Genomic DNA, 20,663 nt, shown 5'->3' on the forward strand with positions numbered 1-20,663 from the left:
ATTTTGCCAGCCTTCTCCTTCATTCTGACAGGAACATAATGTCTCTGAACTCTCATCATCACACTTCTGAAAGACTCCCTGGTATCAGTCATCTCCATACCTGTGAACAGTCTACTCCAGGCAACTTTAAAATTTGCCTTAATCCAGTTAAAAACTAACTTTTATGGAAGTCTTATCCTTTTCCATAACTCAGAGCTTTTCATTTGTTATCTCCATGACTGAAAAATGAACTGTATGAACAGTTTGAGTGGGTGTCCACAATAACCAAGAATGTACAGTCCATAAAAGGTCAGGCAGCATCCGATGAGCAGGAGAATCGACGTTTTGTTCTCCTGCTCCTCGGATGCTGCCTGACCGGCTGTGCTTTTCTAGCATTCCACTCTCGACTCTGATCTCCAGCATCTGCAGTCTTCACTGTCTCACAGCCCATGAAAGTACTAACGTTGGCAATGGGGGAGCTACTGTCAGTAATTTTTGTCTGTATTGGCACTCTGGGCATTGCTCCACAATATGGCTATGCCAGCATCCAATCCTGGTCACAAGTTCTTGCCAACATCTTCATTTTAGAAACCCCTTGATGACCCTGGTGGAGGTCAGCCAGTATGTGGTGGTGGCCTTTGCTAGGGACAATCATTCTTGCTCCCCATAATAATATGTCATCCTCTATGGTGATCTGGTCTTGCTAGGTCCAGAAAGGTTTCAATTCTGGTTGTGATGAGCCTTTTCTTATCTCTATCACCACCAGCAGTTTTAATTTTACTAGATAGGATCCTTATGTGTTCATGGTCTGATATTGTCAGCGTCGACACCATTGGTGGGGTATCCACCAGTGGGAAGTGGCTCAAGGCATCCACATTTGCTGCTTGGCCTCCTGTAATTATATGCACTCAGAATAAGAATCCACTACTGAATTCGGTCTGAAGCTGTGGGAGGCACAACCCTGTCCTCTAAGTAGTCCTTGCAGAGGTTTATGGTCTAATACTATTACAAATTTACATCTGTAAAGCCATCGGTGGAATGTTCTCACACCAAAGATGGCATGTTTATCTGGGTGTATCTTTGTTTGGCATCAGCCAAAGTCTGGGAAGCATAAAGTCTTGAGCATATACTCTTCTGGGCCACGAGTGAGCCAATACTACCTTGATACCACATGGGTAAATAACGCATGTCAGTATCATCTCTTGTTTGAGATCATGGTGTACCAACACCTCTGAAGACGATAGCTGTTTCTTCATTTCTCTAAATACGACTTCTTGGCTATGAGACCATTGATAAGGCTGATCATTTTTCAACAGCAGATGTTAACGTTTCTCGGGTGGAGGCCAGGTTATGTATGAATTTTCGTAACAATTCACCAACCCAAGGAAAGACCTAAGCTCCTGTACAGAAGTGGGAGCCAAAGAGTGCAGTTTTGTTGAGTCTGTAGTTGAAGTAGGTCACTTGGGGTGCCTGGAAGACATATTTTTCCCTCATAAGACATACACCTTCTTTGGAGAAATTTTAAGCACCATGTCCAAGTTTTCTAGATGCTTTTTATTGATCTTCCCAGTAATTGACATGTCGTATAGATAAATGGTGACCTGGGGTAGACTTCGTAAAATGTTTTCCATTGTCCACTGAAAAATTTCATTCATTCATTGACGTCCCTTGCAGATGAGGATCACTCCCTTCCACTCGCAGGATGAGCCTGCAGGTGGTTGTACAGACCGATGCAGCTACCACAGGCTCAGTTACACTTGTAGCAGAGGGTGATCATGGGAAGGAGTGGGTGGGGCATTGATGTGGCAGCATACTCCTTTTGCTGCTTTCACCTGGTGTCTACTTTTTCCTCCAACAGCAAATCTCAAGGTACTCAATGCCTTCCCTGATGCTCCTCCTCCACTTTGGACGGTATTGGGTCAGTGATTCCCAGGTTTCTGGGAATGCAGCACTTTGCTAATGAGGCCTTGAGAGTATCACTGAAGTGCTTCCTTATCCATCTGGCGTACCATTTCGAAGCTGGAAGTAGAGTTCCGTTTGAGGAGTCTCGTGTTGGTCATGAGGACTATGTGCCCAGTTCATTGTAGCCAATCGAAATTGGTCAGTGTCTTGATGTTGCAGAAGTTGGCTTCGTCGAGGATGCTGTTGTTGGTGCATCTTTCTTCCCTCGCAGGATCTTCTGCAGGCAGTGTTGATGATACTGATCCAGCGCCTTGTAGATAGTCAACGTCTCAGAGCCATGTAGGAGATAGGAACTCCCACAGCTCTGTAAACCATTATCGGATCTGATGCTGTTATCCTTGAACACCTTTTTCTTCAGTTAGCTGAAGGGTGAGCTAGCACACTGGAGACGGTGCTGGATTTCTTCAGTTATGTCAAAACCTGTATATCACAGTATTCAGCCATATGCACCATTGTTCAATGCAGCAGCTAAGGACAAGGAGAAATTCCACTCCAGCCTTGACCAATCTCTCACACAGGTCCCTGCAGTGGGCAAACTTATCCTCTGCAACTTCAATACCATGACTGGAGACTGCGACTGCTGGATGGGCCATCACTGGAAATTGGCACAGGCCTATGATATTCAAAAAGGCAATCTCTTATATTGGTAAAAACCTTTATGGGTATTAATTGTGACATACTTCTGGAAATCCTCATCTTATCGTAATTGCAGGTAAGCCTGCCTCATGTCCAGCTTTGTGAGTGACAGCCCCTTCTGCCAGTTTTGACTGTACGTCCCCCACAAAGATGAATCGACCCATCCGGCTTCACAATTGGTATAATCAATGCTGCCCATTCCATAAGGTGTACTGGTTTGATGCTTCCTTTGCTTTCTAGCCTCTTGATTTCTGACTGTACTTTTGCATGTAAACCGTATGGCACTTGGCTGGCCTTGTAAAATCATGGAATTGCTTCCTGGTCAAGGAAGTTTAGCTCCTTTGATAGTCCCTAGAACTTCCTGAAAATCATCCAGGTATTTAATTAGGACTTTATTGAGACAACCATTTTCTCATCAACAGATGTTGAGCCAATCAAGATGAATCTTGTTCAACCAATTTTGCACCATCAAGCTTGAATATGACACTTTCACTATGATCAGAGGTAACTAAATCATCTATAACATACCAGAACTGAAATTGTACCCTTAGAGGTTACCTGGTGTTGGTTCTCAAGCCTGGCTGAGGTTGGATGCAAACATAAATGTTTGAATATAGAACTAATCTTGGTAAAGACTGGTTTTGCAATCTCTGACACAGCAGTGCCGATATCAAACTCCATGAGAACCGGGTGGCCAATAAACCCGTTTTTTATTTTGATTGATTCCAATTTGGATATTGCTTAGCAATTTAAATGCTCCAAACCAGATATAGGAGGACTTTCCAGGGTGTGCACACTTCTGGATACTGTCCTACGAGTTCACTTACTCAATTCAGGTGTAGTGGGACTTTCCTTACTCAAGTCTGCATACCGGCAACGACTACAATGGCCTGTGGCCTGGATTCTTGTGAAGACTTTAATCATTTGGCTGAGGGTTGGCTGTGTTTTGGGGTTTTGCTGTGGACTGAATTAAGGTCCCTCTATTCAGGATACATCCTGGATGAGGCTATGCAATTGCCTTTACTCAAGTGTTATTCCCCAAGCTCAGTTGGACTGCTGAGGCTGTCCACTTTCATCAGAATACCCTGTAAATCAAAAGCTCCACTTGCTACATTTTCCAATGGTAAAGCCAGTTGTAGTGTCTGTTTGAAGTCCAGTTGGGCTTCAGGTAGTAGGTACTTTTGCATGGTCACATCATTAATCCCACATACTGAACTGTTTCCCAGCATCTCACTTTGGGATAAATCAAAATCACATGCCTTTGCCTGTCAACTTAACCTAGTCAAACATCCCAATACAGATTCCCCTGGATCTCAAATTACCAAGTAAAACTAATAGTGTCTCAAAAATAGACGCCGCTCGGGATCGTAGTATTCCTGATGTAAATCCGTCAACTCTTGAAAGGTTTTAATATCTGGTGCCTCAGAGAAAGTTAGGCTCTTATTAACCTAAAACGCTACATGTCCACAAGCTGTGAGGAGAATTACTTGTTGCTTTTCATCTGTCCCAATGTATTTGGCTAGAAAATATAACACATTCTTTCACATACTGGCTCTAATCTTCAATGGCAGCATTCAACGATACAAGCTTACCAAATAGCAGCATGATGCCAGAAAAATCTTTACCCCAACTCAGATGATGGTTTCAACTGAATCTCTTCAGGGATGCATTTTTCTCTCATTGCCACTGAAATAACCCAAGAAAGACTGGTATCCTGTCACCAAGTCATCCTTTATTTACACGTACATAATATATGACTGGTACAGCTAGCTCAGAACCAGCTTAGAGTGAACAGAACCTCTGACATTCCTGTTTAAATTTGTCCACCAGGACTCCCCAATTGGAACAGGTTAACAATCACAATTGGGGAACTTATAGTCTCTGAGGTCCACCTGGCTGACTACAGGCTTGTCATTCAGGAATACTTTCTAAATACAGAGGTCTTCGGCACTGTTCGTATGACTTCACTGCATGAATAGTTTGCATCGAATGATCTTGGATTTTAAACATTCTTCATTGTAAGAGGGCCATGGAAGCTAAAGATTGTGAGATTCTTTCAACGTGCATGATTTTATACTATCATGGAAAATCCTCAGCCCTTGATTAGATTAGATTAGATTACTTACAGTGTGGAAACAGGCCCTTCAGCCCAACAAGACCACACCGACCCGCCGAAGCGCAACCCACCCATACCCCTACATTTACCCCTTACCTAACACTACAGGCAATTTTAGCATGGCCAATTCACCTGACCCGCACATCTTTTGGACTGTGGGAGGAAACCGGAGCACCCGGAGGAAAGCCACGCAGACATGGGGAGAACATGCAAACTCCACACAGTCAGTCGCCTGAGACGGGAACTGAACCCGGGTCTCAGGCGCTGTGAGGCAGCAGTGCTAACCACTGTGCCACCGTGCCGCCCACTGTGCTGCCGCAGTGGTTTGAACTTGATGGGTTTGCTGATGGATGGGGTGTGGCTAATTCCATATCATCTCCAGCCACTGCTGGGCCACCTGAAACAATGTTCTCTTCATAGGTCACAGGTCCTTACATATAGCACTGACATCAGTATTCATGCCTTGAGCTCATTGATTTTGGTGATGAAGATAGCCATATCCTCTGTGAAAAATACCTTGCTGCTTCAACATATACTCCAGGTGCTGCTGCATAGGCCTCTCTATTACTCATGGATGGAGCTCAAGTGCTGAAATACAAAAATGTACCTCAATTTATCTGCACTACAGACTGTTATTCGTGGTCCATGAGGTCTCAATGCCTTCGGGGACTCTGACAAATGGCACGCATCATCTTTTGTTGATTCAAATACTGAAGTCCACACTTTAACTCCTGAGGACCTACTACATCCTCTGTGGAGCATCATTGTGATGGTCTTCCCCAATTATGTGACAAGGTGCCCATCAGTCTCTGTACCTCCTTCTGCACACTGGTCATGTACTCATTAGTGGTACCAATGTTAAAAAAAATACACATGGACCAGCTGAGATACAAGTTTAAACATTTGAAGTTGGTGAGCTGTCTGATTTGACGATGCTTCCTCAGAAAATGTTTCTCTTGATGTCCACAGTATGTCTTGCCCAATCTGAGAAGCCAACAATGCTAGACTCTTGAGAGAAACAAAAAAATGCTTATGAGAGGAAGACAATGGAAACCTTCCTCGTGTACCATTGGTGCCAGACTAGGCTATCGTTGCTAATTCTGGATCACTTTTCCACTGTTCAATTACCTACCATTCACTTCTATTCAACATAACCATTCTTCCCAACAATCGCCACTATGGCAATCACAACTCTAATTCTTAGAATACCTGTTCTCTGTCCTCCATAAGTAGTCAATTCATTGTTACCACATATCCACTTCCTGCCATCATAATGTTACATATTGCTGTCTCTTCCAGGGCCTGCATAGCTCTTAGCACTGGGGTCTTATTCCTGGTCCATTTCCTTCTGAGTATGAATCTCTTACAAGGACAATAAAGAGATGAGGTGATGCAGGTCTGTATGCTAAAGGAATTCTCCACATAGTTCAAAACATATTCTGTTAGGTGGCACCCTCACCCATTAGTACTAGGGCCATATCAACAACATGGTCACATACTCTGTTGGTTTTGAAGGAACTTATAACTGATGTTTATCTAAAGTATTGCATGCTATGATCCAATGTGGGAATATTGAATAAGTAGAAGGTTAATCGCATGGGATCCAAGGAGAGCAAGGTAATTGAATTCAAAATAGGCTCAATGGTAGGAAGAACAGGGTGATGGTTGTAGTTTGTTTCTCAGACTTGTAGCATGTCACAGGGGTCGGTGCTGGGATCTTTGTTATTTGCTGTTAACATAAATGATCTGGATGTGAGTGTGCAATGTATAATTAGTAAGTTTGCAGATGGTACAAAATTAGGAAGTATAATTGATAGTGAGAAAGGATATCAAAAATTACAGTGGGATCTTGATCACATAGGGAAGTGGGCCGAGGATTGGCAAATGCAATTCAATACAGATAAGTATGAGGTGTTGCACTTTGGAAAGTCAAACTAAAGTAGGACTTTTGTAATAAATGGTAAGGTCCTGAGGAGTGTTGTGGAACTGAGGGACCTAGGAGTACAAGTACATAGTTTGTTGAAAGTGGGGTCACAGATAGACAGGCTGGTGAAGAAGGCATTTAGCATGCTGGCCTTCATCATTGCAACATCTCCAAGAAATTTTCTGTCTTTGTGATTGAACTTCAAGATGCAAATATCGTCACCTGATGCAATAAGACAAGGAAATACACTTGTTAGTATTTTGGGAACATCTTTACTCAAATTGCTCTGACCTGATCAAATACTATGGCATTCTGCATCCCACCAGTGGCTCAGCAGGGGCTTCACAGTTGCAGATCAATAACTGATGTGATTTTCCCACTTTGGCTATAAATCAAGAAGTGCTACCACTGTGCATGGCATTTACGGGTGTCATATTGGTGACAGTGCTAGACTTGGTTCCTGGCAGTCTTTTAAAGACAGCGCTGGTGCCAGGAACTCTAGTCTATTTTGTGATATACTGGCAATGACGAGTGCTTCAACTACAGTGTGAGAGAGAATTGAGCTAGCATCAGAGGGGAGAAACAGGGTTGATAGTTCATGAGAAAAGTTTGGGACAATTACATGGTTCCTTGATCAAGCTCAAAAAACATGACATTGAACGAATATATCCATAAGATTCACCCCACTTCGTATCAGAACATAAAATACTTTGTACAACTTTAATCTCTCAAATATATCCTGCTTTATGGTTGAATTATACAGAGAATAGTGACAATTAAACTACCTTAAGTTTCATCAGGCATATATTACAACTTAGTGAATGCATTAACATGTTCCATTACCCCAGTATTCTTCAACTTACGCAGGTCCTGGCTGCACATTAACATAGTTTTGATCATTTCTCCGTTTATAATAAAATTTCACACAAGTCAAGGCACCAATCTCATCCAGAGCTTTTTTTATTTTTCTTCTCTGATTTTCATCTAGTTAAAAATGAACATAAAACAATAGAGTGTATTAGTTTAACATGACTATAAGTGACAAATAGACACATTCATAACCTAAAAGGTAACATAAAGATGAAGCTTGAGTAACCAGAAAAACATGTTTGAAATATGCTTGGTTTTGTTTCATTTATGAGGTTACCTAGTTGCCGCCTGGCCTTTTTAGCACAGTAGGCAGCACGCCAGTCTCATAATCTGAAAGCCCTGAGTTCAATCCTCAGATGAGGCAAGGCTGTGGCCTGTTGCCACCTTATGGATTTTAAATTTGGGCAGTACGGTGGCATAGTGCTGCCTCACAGCGCCAGAGACCTGGGTTCAATTCTCGCCTCAGGTGACTGTGTGTGTGTGTGTGTGTGTGTGTGGAGAGTTTGCACATTCTCCCCGTGTCTGTGTGGGTTTCCTCCGGGTGCTCCGGTTTCCTCCCACAATCCCAAAATGTGCAGATTAGATGAATTGGCCATGCTAAATTGCTCGTAGTGTTACGTGAAGGGGTAAATGTAGGGGAATGAGTCTGGGTGTGTTGCTCTTCGGCGGGTCGGTGTGGACTTGTTGGGCCGAAGGGCCTGTTTCGACACTGTAAGTAATCTAACCTGATCTAGTGAGAGCTGCATTGTCAGACACTTTTGATGAAGCTTTAAACCAAAGTCCCATCTCCATATATATAATTCAAGGAACAGCAGGACAGTTTCACCTGGAAATTACATATTCTTAAAATGAGATTAGTGAGTTATGCACATCTACTACAAATTCTCCAGCAGCGACATCATAGAATGCATTCAGGAGGTAGTAGTGACCAGAAGAGAGGAATGCAAGCAACAGGAAAAGAAAAAAAAAGAGAAAGGGTATATAAATGGGAGAATGGGTCAGCTGGGGATGGGGAGGATGGTGTGAGAGTTGTGGTGTTGCAGTGGCAATCAGGATGATATGGAGCAGAGGCTGGAAGTGTTGCAACTGAGAGTGGAAGGAAGACTGCAGTCAGGAGTTGAAGGAGGAAGCATTTGAATACTTGAGGGACGTGATTTGTAGTTGGATAGGACTGCTATAGAGGTCAAAGTTATTGCCCAATGAAAAGGAATCTTTAAACATCTTGTCTTTTGGTGCAGCCTACAATATTCTATTAAAACTGGTCACCACCTTCACCTATCTGCTCAACTCTCCTTCCTCCATGCTCCTCCCATCTTCAGCATAAATATCACCTTTACTTGACTGCTATCAGTTCTAAAGAAAAGTCAATGGTAACGAAACTGGTCTACTTTCTCCCAATCAATAATTTCAAGACCTGTTAAGTTTCTTCAGCAATTTCTGTTCCTTTCAAAGGGTGGCTGGTTTGGCTGCATTCTTATACATGTTTTTCTGGACGCAGACTGCCTGAAGGTGATTGTGTTCAGGTTGCTCCAATTGACAAAGGGGACCCAACGAAAAGTTAAAACTCTTCTTATGAAAGTGCTGGTTTCAAAAACTGAAGATCATTTTTTTGTCTGTACTAATATAACAAGCAACACACTTCCAGAGTAAAATGAGTACGACACAGAATGCCTATCAAATTGAAGACTCAGGTACCTGTTTAGTACCCACAAATGCAGTTTTAATGCCAATGAATTTGTAAGAAATGGAATATAATTTTAAAATTTTATATTATGCTCCTGTGCAACTGTCAATAAAAGCTTACTTTCACTGTAGAAATACACTGCAGATTAGAATTACTGAGGAAGACAGTGAATGGGTGACCATAAGGCAGATAAAGGGTAGGAAAGCAGTGCAGGAGTCTCCTGCGATCATCTCTCTCCAAAACAGGTATACCATTTTGGATACTGTTGGGGGAAATGGCCACCAGGGGAGGGCAGCAGTTGCCAGGATCATGGCACAGTGGCGGGCACTGCTGCTCAGATGGGCGGGAAAAAGACTTGTAGGGCCATAGTCATAGGGGATTCAATTGTAAGAGGAGAAGATAGGCTGTTCTGTGGCCAAAAACGAGACTCCCGGATGGTATGTTGCCTCTCAGGTGCTCGGGTCAGGGATTTCAGCAATTGACTGCAGAGCATTCTGAAAGGGGAGGGTGAACAGCCAATTGTCGTGGGGCACATTGGCACCAATGATATAAGTAAATAACGAGAGGAGGTCCTGAAAGCAGAATTCAGGGAGCTAGTGGAGAAGTTAAAGAGGAGGAGCTCAAAGGTAGTGATGTCGGGATTGCTACCAGTGCCACGTGCTAGCCAGGGTAGAAATGAAAGAATAGGCAGGATGAACACGTGGCTTGAGGGATGGTGTAGGAGGAAGGAGTTCAGATATGTGGGACATTGGGACTGGTTCTGGAGAAGGGGGGACTATTGCAAATTGGACGGTCTACAACTGAACCAGACTGCAACTAATGTTCTTGGGGGAGTTTTTGCTACTGCTGTTGGGGAGGTTTTAAACTAATGTGGCAGGGGGCTAGGAACCAGAAGAAAAGACTACTAGACAGTGAGGTGGAAACTGGAGACTGTAATGATTATAATGTTAGCATTACCAAGGTAAAATAGGCAGAGAGCAGATAAACATAAAAGAACTGGCGGCCTGAAGTGCATATACTTTAATGCAAAGAGTATAATGGGAAAGGCAGATGAACTTAGGGGTTGGATTGGTGCCTGAGAGTATGACGTCATTGCAATCACAGAGACTTGGTTGAAGGAAGAGCATGATTGACAACTAAATGTTCCAGGATATAGATGCTTCAGACAGGACAGGGAGGGAAGTAAAAGGAGGAGAGGAGTTGCATTGCTGGTCAGGGATGATATCACAGCTGTGCTAAAGGAGGACACTATGGAGGGCTTGAACAGTGAGGTGCTATGGGTGGAGCTGAGAAATAAGAAAGGTGCAGTTACATTGGGGGGGCTGCATTACAGGCCTCCCCAACAGTGAGTGCAAGGCAGAAGAGCAAATAGGCAAACAGGTTCTGGAAAGATGTAGAGGCAACAGGGTGGTGGTGATGGGAGATATTAATTTTCCCAACATTGACTGGGATACACAGTGTCAAAAGTCTGATGGGCCAAATTTGTAAGGAGCATCCAGGAAAGTTTTCTACAGCGGTATATCAATAGTCCGATAAGGGAAGAGGCCATATTGGACCTGGTTTTGGGGAATGAGGCAGGCCAGGTGGTAGAAGTCGCAGTGGAGGATTTCTTTGGGAATAGTGACCAAAATTCTGTAAGTTTTAGAATACTTGTAGACAAAGATGAGAGTGGTCCTAAGGGAAGAGTACTAAACTGGGCCAAGGCCGATGATATCAAAATTAGGCAGGAGTTGGGAAATGTGGATTGGACACAACTATTTGAAGGAACATCCAAATTTGATATGTGGGACACTTTCAAAGATAGGTTGAAGATAATGCAGGATAGGCATGTCCCTTTGAAAAAAAGGGATAGGAAAGGCAAGATTCATGAACTATGGATGACAGGAAAAATCATGCGACTAACTAAGAGGAAAAGAGAAGTGTACATAAGGTCCAGGCAGCTAAGAACAGAACAGGCCTTGGAGAATAATCGGGAGAGTAGAACCATTCTTAAACGAGGAATCAAGAGGGCTAAAAGGGGTCAAGAAAAAGTTTTGGCAAGCGGAATTAGGGAGTATTTCAAGGCCTTTTATTCTTACATAAGAAGCAAGAGGGTAACCAGAGAAAGGGTTGGTCCACTAAAGGATAAGGAAGGAAGGTCATGTATTGAACCTGAGAAAATGGGTGAGATTCTCAATGATTATTTTGCATCAGTGTTCACTGAGGAATAGGAGGTGATTAATGCTGAGATTAGAGATAGAAGTTTGTTTACTCTGGATCATGTTGACATAAGGAGAGAAGGTGTGTTGGGTAGGCTAAAGGATATTAAGGTGGACAAAACCCCAGGACCGGATAGGATCTATCCCAGATTGTTGAGGGAGGCGAGAAAGGAAATAGCTAGAGCCGTGTACAGATATCTTTGTAGCATCTTTAAATACAGGTGAGGTGCCAGATGACTGGAGCTTGCTCATGTTGTCCCCCTGTGCAAGAAGGGTAGGAGGGATATTCCATATAACTACAGACCAGTGAGCCTGATGTCAATTATGGGAAAGATGCTTGAGAAGGTACTGAGGGATAAAAATCTATTTATATTTGGAAAACAATGGGCTTATCAATGATAGGCAGCATGGTTCTGTGCGGGGTAGATCATGCCTTACCAGCTTAATAGAGTTCTTTGAGGAAGTGACCAAGTTGATAGATGAAGGAAGGGATGTAGATGTCATATACATGGAATTTGGTAAAGCATTTGATTAGGTTCCCCATGGTAAACTAACGGAGAAAGTGAAGTCACATGGTGTGCAGGGTGTTCTAGCTAGATGGATAAATAACTGGTTAAGCAACAGGAGACAGAGAGTAGCTGTTGTAGGGAGTTTCTCAAAATGGAGAAAGGTGACCAGTGGTATTCCACAGGGATCAATGCTGGGGCTGCTGTTGTTTGTAATACACATAAACGATCTAGAAGAGGACATTTTTTACCTGATCACTAAGTTTGCAGATGACACGAATATTAGTGGAGTAGCAGAAAGCATAGGGGACTGTCAAGGAATATAGGAAAATATAGGTAGATTGGAATGTTGGGCAGAGAGTGGGAGATGGAGTTCAATCCAGGCAAATGTGAGGTGATGCATTTTGGGCAGTCTAATTCTAGAGCGAACTATACTGTAAACAGAAGAACCTCGGGAAAAATTGTTGAGCAGAGAGATCTGGGAGTTAAGGTCCATTGTACCTTGAAGACAGCTGCACAGGTCGATAGAATGCTTGCCCTCATCTGACGGGGCATTGAGTATAAGTGCTGGCAGGTCATGTTAAGATTGCACAAGACTTTGGTTCAGCCACATTTGGAATACTGTGTATAGCTCCGGTTGCCACATTACCAAAAGGATGTTTTGGAGAGGGCGCAGAGAAGGTTTACGAGGACATTGCCTGGCATAGAAGGTGCTAGCTATGAAGAGAGGTTGAGTAGGTTAGGATTGTTTTCGTTAGGAAAAAGGAGATTGAGGGGTCTACAAAGTCATGCAGGGTACAGACAGTGTAGATAGAGATAGGCTTTTTCCCAGGGTGAGAGATTCAATAACGAGAGGTCATGCATTCAAGGTGAGAGGTGAAAAGTTTAAGGGGAATATATACGGCAAGTACTTTACACAGAGGGAGTTAGGTGCCTGGAATGCATTGCCAGTAGAGGCAGGCATGGTAGATTCATTTAAAGTGCTTCTGGACAGATGCATGAGTAGGTGGGGAGCAGAGGGATACAGATGCTTAGGAATTAGGTGATAGGTTTAGACAGTGGATTTGAATCTGCTCAGGCTTGGAGGGCCTGTTCCTGGGCTGTAAATTTTCTTTGTTCTTTGAATAGTTTCTTCAAGGAAGGTAAACATTTAACCTGATTTAAGCTGCTTGTTAAATTTAGGAAGTGGAACAATGAGATATTCAGCTCAAACACACTGACACAAGTATCTCATGGCCGTCACCTTTTATTTATACATGCACAGCAAATGGGTTCTGATTAGCCTGCTCACATCTTTTGATTATCTTGCTTTTTTTTTTCTTTTTTTTTAAAGGGCAATGCAGAATCAGTTTATTTTTTTTCTTTTTTTCCCCCACACTACCGCCTAACTGCAATAATGCTTATTTTTTTTCCCAGCACCCATAGTGCGTGTGTGCAGGTGTGAGACACAGTGAGAGACACAAAGTGCACAAATCTTTTATTCAATTTCCACCACCAGGAAGATAGGAAAACACCCGAGTAGCCAGTGACAAGCAGTGCCCCTCACAAAGGGCAATGCTGTGTGATCAAACAGTGAAGGGGAGGGCAGGGACTAAATCAAAATAGAATTAGAGGGGGAAATGACGCACTCCACTCCCTGCGGCACCCACCTCTCCCTGAACAACTCCAGGGTGTTGGTGGACACCGCGTGCTCCTTCTCCAAGGACACCCGGGCCCTAACGTAACCGCGGAAGAGGGGCAGGCAGTCGGCCCTAACGACCCCCTCCACGGCCCGCTGTCTGGACCTGTTTATGGCCAGTTTGGCCAGGCCATTATCTTGCTTATCTCTGATAGCCAGGGCTCTCTGATTCACCCAAGCCAATGACCTCAATTAAGGATCTCAGTCAATAAGATCCACTTGGCCCAGGTTCCAATCACTGCACACACTCACTTGAGTGCAGCTGACAATTAGAACTCCAGGTTCTGCCCATAGTAACAAAAGGACTAGTTGAGAAGAATATTTTTTTAAATATAGAATCCCTATTGTGTGGAAACAGGCCATTTGGCTCAATAAGTCCACACTGACCCGTCAAAGAGTAACCCAGCCAGACCCATTCACCAACCCTATTATTCCAGTAATTTAGCCCTTACTTATACAAATAACTTAGACATCCTTGGACACTATTGGCAATTTAGCATGGCCAGTTCACCTAACCTACACATCTTTGTATCGTGGAGGATACGATATCCGGTGGAGGAAACCGGAGCACCCAGAGCAAACCCACGCAGACATGGGGAGAATGTGCAAACTCCACACAGAGAGTCACCTGAGGCTGGAATCGAACCCAAGTCCCTGGTACTGTAAGGCAGCTGTGCTAACCACTGAGCCACTGTGCAGCTCCAAAATAATTACATTTTGAGAAAAGCATGATAAATTTGAAGAAAAAAGAAATAGAAGGAAATACCTGAAGCTTCAGATGAAGATGGGAAACATATCCAGATTGAAAACACTGGCAAACATCACTTAGAACTAGCTGTGTGGATTGCCTTTTTCTGTACTGTACTTTCTATGTAATGTTGCATAATGCAAGATAAATGTAATGCTGCACTTCACAATATCTATTGGACTGTGTTAGAACACATTTTCAGGTGCTAAGCAATATACTGAATCCATCCACAAAATGATGACCAGGAAGCACTTGCACACTTTGAGTGAAAATGCACCAGCCACCTTCTTGGGTAAAGACAAACAAGAGTCACTGACTGCATACAGCCTAAGATCATGAGAGACAATGGTATAGTGATAATTGTAACGAGATCAGCCAAGTGGACCCCATAGAATATGAGTTTCCTGATTGGGGCTGACAGGGAGCCCTGACAGATTTAAAAAAGGATTGTCAGACATCCTGACACTCTGAGAACTGGCTCTCAGGGAGTTGAATCAGGATCAAGAACTTGCCACATGTATATAAAAGATGACTTGATGATTGAATTCTGGCCTCTGGGGAGTTGTTTCAGTGGCAACAAGAGTAAAGCAAATTCCTGAAGAAATTTACTTACAACAGTCGTCTTTGAGTTGTGTTTTATAAATATGGCTGTGTGTGTGGAAAATGTGTCTTACAAACTTGAGTTTTTTGAAGGTGTGACCAAGCAGACAGATGAAGGCAGAGCAATAGACATAGTCTATATGGACTTTAGCAAAGTCTTTGACAAGGTTCTGTATGATAGATTGGTTAGATCACATGCTACAGGGAGAGCATGGTGTTGTAAAAAGCACAGCAGGTCAGGCAGCATCTGAGGAGCAAAAGAGTTAACGTTTCCGGCATAACCTTTCTTCAGGACTGGGGTGGGAGGAGGTGGGGGCTGGGGAAAGGACTTTTCTATTCTGGGCCTCCTCCACAATACCACCTGCAAACTGGAGGAGGAGCACATCATTTTCCACCCTGGGAAGCCTACAACCACATGGCATGAACACTGAATTCACCAGTTTGCAAATTTCCCAGTGCCCACCCCATCCCAGATCCAACCCTTCAACTCAGATCCACACTTTTGACCTGACCTACCTGTCCATATTCCTTCCCACATTTCCACTCCACAATTCCCACCAACCTATCACCATCATCTCTTCCCTTTGCCATACTATCACCATACGACCTACCTTTCCTCCAGCCCCACTCCCCCATTTATCTCTCAGCCCCCTTTCCCTGTCTCAATCTTGAAGAAGGGTTATGTCCGAAATGGGATTTCGGACACCTCGGACACCTTGTCTCAGTCAAATCCCTCGAAACACCTTGTCTCAGTCAAATTCCTCGAAACATCTTATCTCAGTCAAATCCCTCGAAATACCTTGTCTCAGTTAAATCCCTTGAAACATCTTGTCTCAGTCAAATCCCTCGAAACACCTTGTCTCAGTCAAATCCCTCGAAACATCTTGTCTCAGTCAAATCCCTCGAAACACCTTGTCTCAGTCAAATCCCTCGAAACACCTTGTCTCAGTTAAATCCCTCGAAACATCTTGTCTCAGTCAAATCCCTCGAAACACCTTGTCTCAGTCAAATCCCTCGAAACACCTTGTCTCAGTCAAATCCCTCGAAGATTTCTCCAGTTTCCTCATTTCCCCTCCCCCACCTTGTCTCAGTCAAATCCCTCGAAACACGGACATATACTATAAACGAACTGACTCCCACAGCTACCTAGACTACACCTCCTCCCACCCTGCCCCCTGTAAAAACGCCATCCCATATTCCCAATTCCTTCGTCTCCGCCGCATCTGCTCCCAGGAGGACAAGTTCCAATACCGTACAGCCCAGATGGCCTCCTTCTCCCAGGACCGCAGTTTCCCCCAGACGTGATCGACGATGCCCTCCACCGCAGCTTCTCCACTTCCCGCTTCTCCACCCTTGAGTCCCGCCCCTCCAACCGCCACCAGGACAGAACCCCACTGGTTCTCACCTACCACCCCACCAACCTCCATATACAGCGTATCATTTGCCCTCATTTCTGCCACCTCCAAACGGACCCCACCACCAGGGATATATTTCCCTCCCCTCCCCTATCAGTGTTCCGAAAAAGACCACTCTACCTCCGTGACTCCCTCGTCAGGTCCACACCCCCCACTAACCCAACCTCCACTCCCGGCACCTTCCCCTACAACCGCAAGAAATGCAAAACTTGCGCCCACACCTCCTCCCTTACTTCTCTCCAAGGCCCCAAAGGATCCTTCCATATTCGCCACAAATTCACCTGCACCTCCACACACACCATCTATTGCATCCGCTGCACCCGATGTGGCCTGCTCTATATTGGGGAGACAGGCCGCCTACTTGCGGAACGTTTCAGAGAACACCTCTGGGACACCCGGACCAACCAACCCAACTACCCCGTGGCTCAACACTTTAACTCCCCCTCCCACTCCACCAAGGACATGCAGGTACTTTGACTCCTCCATCGCCAGACCATAACAACACGACGGTTTGAAGAAGAGCGCCTCATCTTCTGCCTGGGAACCCTCCAACCACAAGGGATGAACTCAGATTTCTCCAGTTTCCTCATTTCCCCTCCCCCCACCTTGTCTCAGTCGGTTTCCTCAACTCAGCACCACCCTCCTAACCTGCAATCTTCTTCCTGACCTCTCCGCCCCCACCCCACTCCGGCCTATCACCCTCACCCTGACCTCCTTCCACCTATTGCATCTCCATCGCCCCTCCCCCAAGTCCCTCCTCCCTACCTTTTATCTTAGCCTGCTGGACACACCTTTCTCATTCCTGAAGAAGGGCTTATGCCCGAAAAGTCGAATCTCCTGTTCCTTGGATGCTGCCTGACCTGCTGCGCTTTTCCAGCAGCACATTTTCAGTTATGTCCGAAATGTTGACTCTCCTGCTCCTCAGATGCTGCCTGACCTGCTGTACCTTTTACAGTGCAATGCTTTACTAACACTGACTCTCCAGCATCTGCAGTCCTCACTTTCTCCAAAGCTTGCCAATGGATACGAAATTAGCTGGATGGTAAATGACTGAGGGTAGTGGTACAGCGTTGTTGTTCAGACTGAAGGCTTGTGACCAGCGGTATTTATGGATGATATCAAAATTACTGGTATTTTTGTGGACAGTGAAGAAGGTAATTTAAGAGTGCAATGGGATCTTGATCAACTTGGGCCAATGATTAGCAGATGGAATTTAATTTAGATAAGCGCAAAGCAATTTGGTAAGACAAACCAGAGCAAGGTTTACAGTTAATGGAGGGGGCCTGGGGAATATTGTCAAACAGACAGATCTTGGAGTGCAGGTACATGATTCCTGGAAAATTACGTTACAGATAGAAAGGATGATGAAGGCGGCATTTGGCACGCATGCCTTCATCAGTCAGAGCATAGAGTACAGAAATTGTAACATCATATTATAGCTGTACAAGATATTGGTGAGGCCACTCTGGAGTACTGTGTACAATTCTGGTCACCCTGTGAGAGGAAGAATGTTATTAAATTGGCAGAAAAGACTTACAAGGATGTTATCGAGACTGGAGAGTTTGAGTTATGAGGAGAGATTGAATAGGCCGGGACTTTCTTCCCTGGAGCATGGGAGGCCGAGGAGTGACTTTCTAGAGGTTTATAAAGTCATGAAAGGCATAGATAAAGTGAATAGCCAAGGTCCTTATCCCCGGATAAGGGAGTCCAAAGCTAGAGGTCAAAGTGAGAAGGGAAAAATTTAAAAGGGACCTGAGAGGCAACATTTTCACAGAGGGTGGTATGTTTATGGAATGAACTGTCAGAGGAAGTGATACAGATAAGTACAATTACAACATTTAAAAGACATTTACAAGAATAGGAAAGATTTAGAGGGACAAGGACCAAACACAGCCAAACGGGACTAATTCGCTCGAAGAATGTGCTTCCACAGAGGCTGCTAATTCATCACCAAATTACATGTGGAAGGTCCTTTACTATTTCTTCCAGCAAACAATAATGGAGCAGATGAAAAGCAAAGAGGAGTGCTCCTGATAGCTTGTGGACCCACAGTTTTCTTGTTATTACTTTCCCTGACGCACCAGATACTGAAACCCTTGAAAGGTTGACAGATTTAATTAAGGAATATTAATTAACCAAACCTCCTCTAATTCTGTGACGTTCTCATTTTTACTTGACAATTTGAGAAGTAGGAGAATTTATATCAGGAATTTGGACTAGGTTAAGACGACTTGTTTGGTTTATCCCTTAATGAGATATTGAGACACCAGCTGGCATGTGGGATTAATGATGTAACTATGCAAGATGCCTACTAGTTGAAGCCTAACTGGACTTCAAAACAGGCACTGCAACTGGATTTATCATTGCAAAATGCAGCAAGTGAAGCATCTGAGTTGCAGGGTATTCCAATGGAATTGGATAATCTCAACAGTCCAAACACCACTTGACTGAAGACAATTGCATAGACACACTCAGGACATATCCTAAATGGAGAGACTGGAGGTCAGCCCACAGAAAAACCCCAAGACAAAGCGAAGTCTCGACCAAGTGGTTAAAACTTTCTTCAGGATCTGGGTGCCGGCAGGTCCTTGTAGTTGTTGCTGGTTTGCAGACTCAAAACAGCAAAAGTGTTGTACATGACCTAAATTGAGTAAGATAACTCAGACCCAGTGCACACCCTGGATAGCCCGCCTACATTTGGTTTAGAACAGTTACATTATTTAGCAACATCCAAATCCAAACCAATCAAAATAAACGTTTGGTTAATGGTCACTAAGTTCTAATGGACTTGATACCAGCACAGCCATTTCAGTGATTGCAGGGCTAGACTATAACAAAATTCACTCTGGACTCCAAATCTTAACTTTGAGACCTTGGGTAGAGTCAGAAGCTATACCACAGAACCTTTACAGATTAAGGGTACAATTTCGGATACGAGTCTCTTTCGTGAAACAGCTAGTTCAGTTACCACTGATTGTAATATTCAACATTTGGGTGGGACAAACAAGGAGGAAAAAGAGTTGGACTAATACTAAGGAACTGACTAATTGCTAATATTAATTAACTGTATGAGGACATTAGTAAGAGAGAATCTGAGATTGAAAGAATTATGTGTGCAATCTCTTTCGTTTAAAAAAAACAGCAAGGGGCAGAAGGTATTGTTTGGAGTTATTCATAGGCCATCAATAGTGTGATGGAATGTGTGATGAAAAGGGACCTAAGGGGTGACTTTTTTCACACAGAACTTGGTCTGTTTATGGAATGAACTGCCAGAGGAAGTAGTGGAGGCTGGTACAATTATAACATTTAAAAAGGTATCTGGATGAGTATGTGAATAGGGAATATTTAAAGGGATATAGGCCAAATGCTAGCAAATGGGACTAGATCCATTTAGGACATCTGGTTGGCATGGACGAGTTGGACTGAAGGATCTTTTTACACGTTGTGCATCTCTATAACTTTAAATCCACCTCAGCATTTTTGTGCCTCATGCTTCGTAATGTCCCTTACTCAAATTTAACACCTCTGCTTCAGAATGAACAACCTCATTCTCAAACATAATGTAAACTCAACGTAATGTGGTCACTCATCCCAAAAGGTTCTTTTGCAAAAAACTGTTACTTAACCATAACTCAATATTTAATGCAAAATGTAATATAGCATGTTCTATAGTCAGCTTCTTAATATGGTGCTTTTGGAAACCATCCCAACACTCTCATTTTCCATAGCTTTATTGCTCAGTCGGTTTACTCATCAATGTACAGACTGTCCATATAACTTGTCCACACTACTTGCTTCTCTCCTCTTCTGGTTAATATCATGCTCCCAACTCCTATACTCAATGCACTGACCAATAAAGCCAAGGATACCAAATGCCTTCTTCCTCAATGTTCTGTCTAACTGGGGCTCCACTTTCAATGAACTATGAACCTGCAATTCCAGGTCTTTTTGTTCAGCAATATTCCCCAGGACCCTACTATTAAGTGTATAAGTGCAATCCTGATATGTCTTTCCAAAATACTGCATATTTATCTAAATTAAACTCCATCCGCCTTTCCTTGACCCGCCGGCCCATCTGATCAAGATCCCATTGTACTCGAAGGCAACCTTCTTTGCTGTGTGCAACACCTCTAATTTTGGTGTCATCTGCAAACCTACTAACCTGAACTCCTATGTTCATATTCAAATCATTTATATAAATGACAGAAAGCACAGCACAGATCACATCACACCACGGGTCTCAGGCCTCCAGTCTGAAAAGCAAGCCTCTACCACCACCCTGTCTTCTGCTTCGAACCAGTTCCATACGCAAGTGGCTAGTTGTCTCTGTATTCCATGTGATCTAAC

General features: G+C 43.7%; 1 protein-coding gene across 1 annotated transcript in view; it reads right to left on the bottom strand.

Moving 5' to 3' along the window:
- Positions 1 to 20,663, bottom strand: part of LOC132824536 (astacin-like metalloendopeptidase) — a 300,317-nt gene that overhangs the window by 179,470 nt on the left and 100,184 nt on the right. Inside the window, exon 6 of the mRNA XM_060839170.1 lies at positions 7,481 to 7,601. Within this exon, the coding sequence (XP_060695153.1) occupies positions 7,481 to 7,601 (121 nt within the window). The remainder of the gene's footprint in view (positions 1 to 7,480; positions 7,602 to 20,663) is intronic.

This window comes from Hemiscyllium ocellatum, chromosome 18, assembly GCF_020745735.1.
Source record: "Hemiscyllium ocellatum isolate sHemOce1 chromosome 18, sHemOce1.pat.X.cur, whole genome shotgun sequence".
Classification (NCBI taxonomy): Eukaryota; Metazoa; Chordata; class Chondrichthyes; order Orectolobiformes; family Hemiscylliidae; genus Hemiscyllium; species Hemiscyllium ocellatum.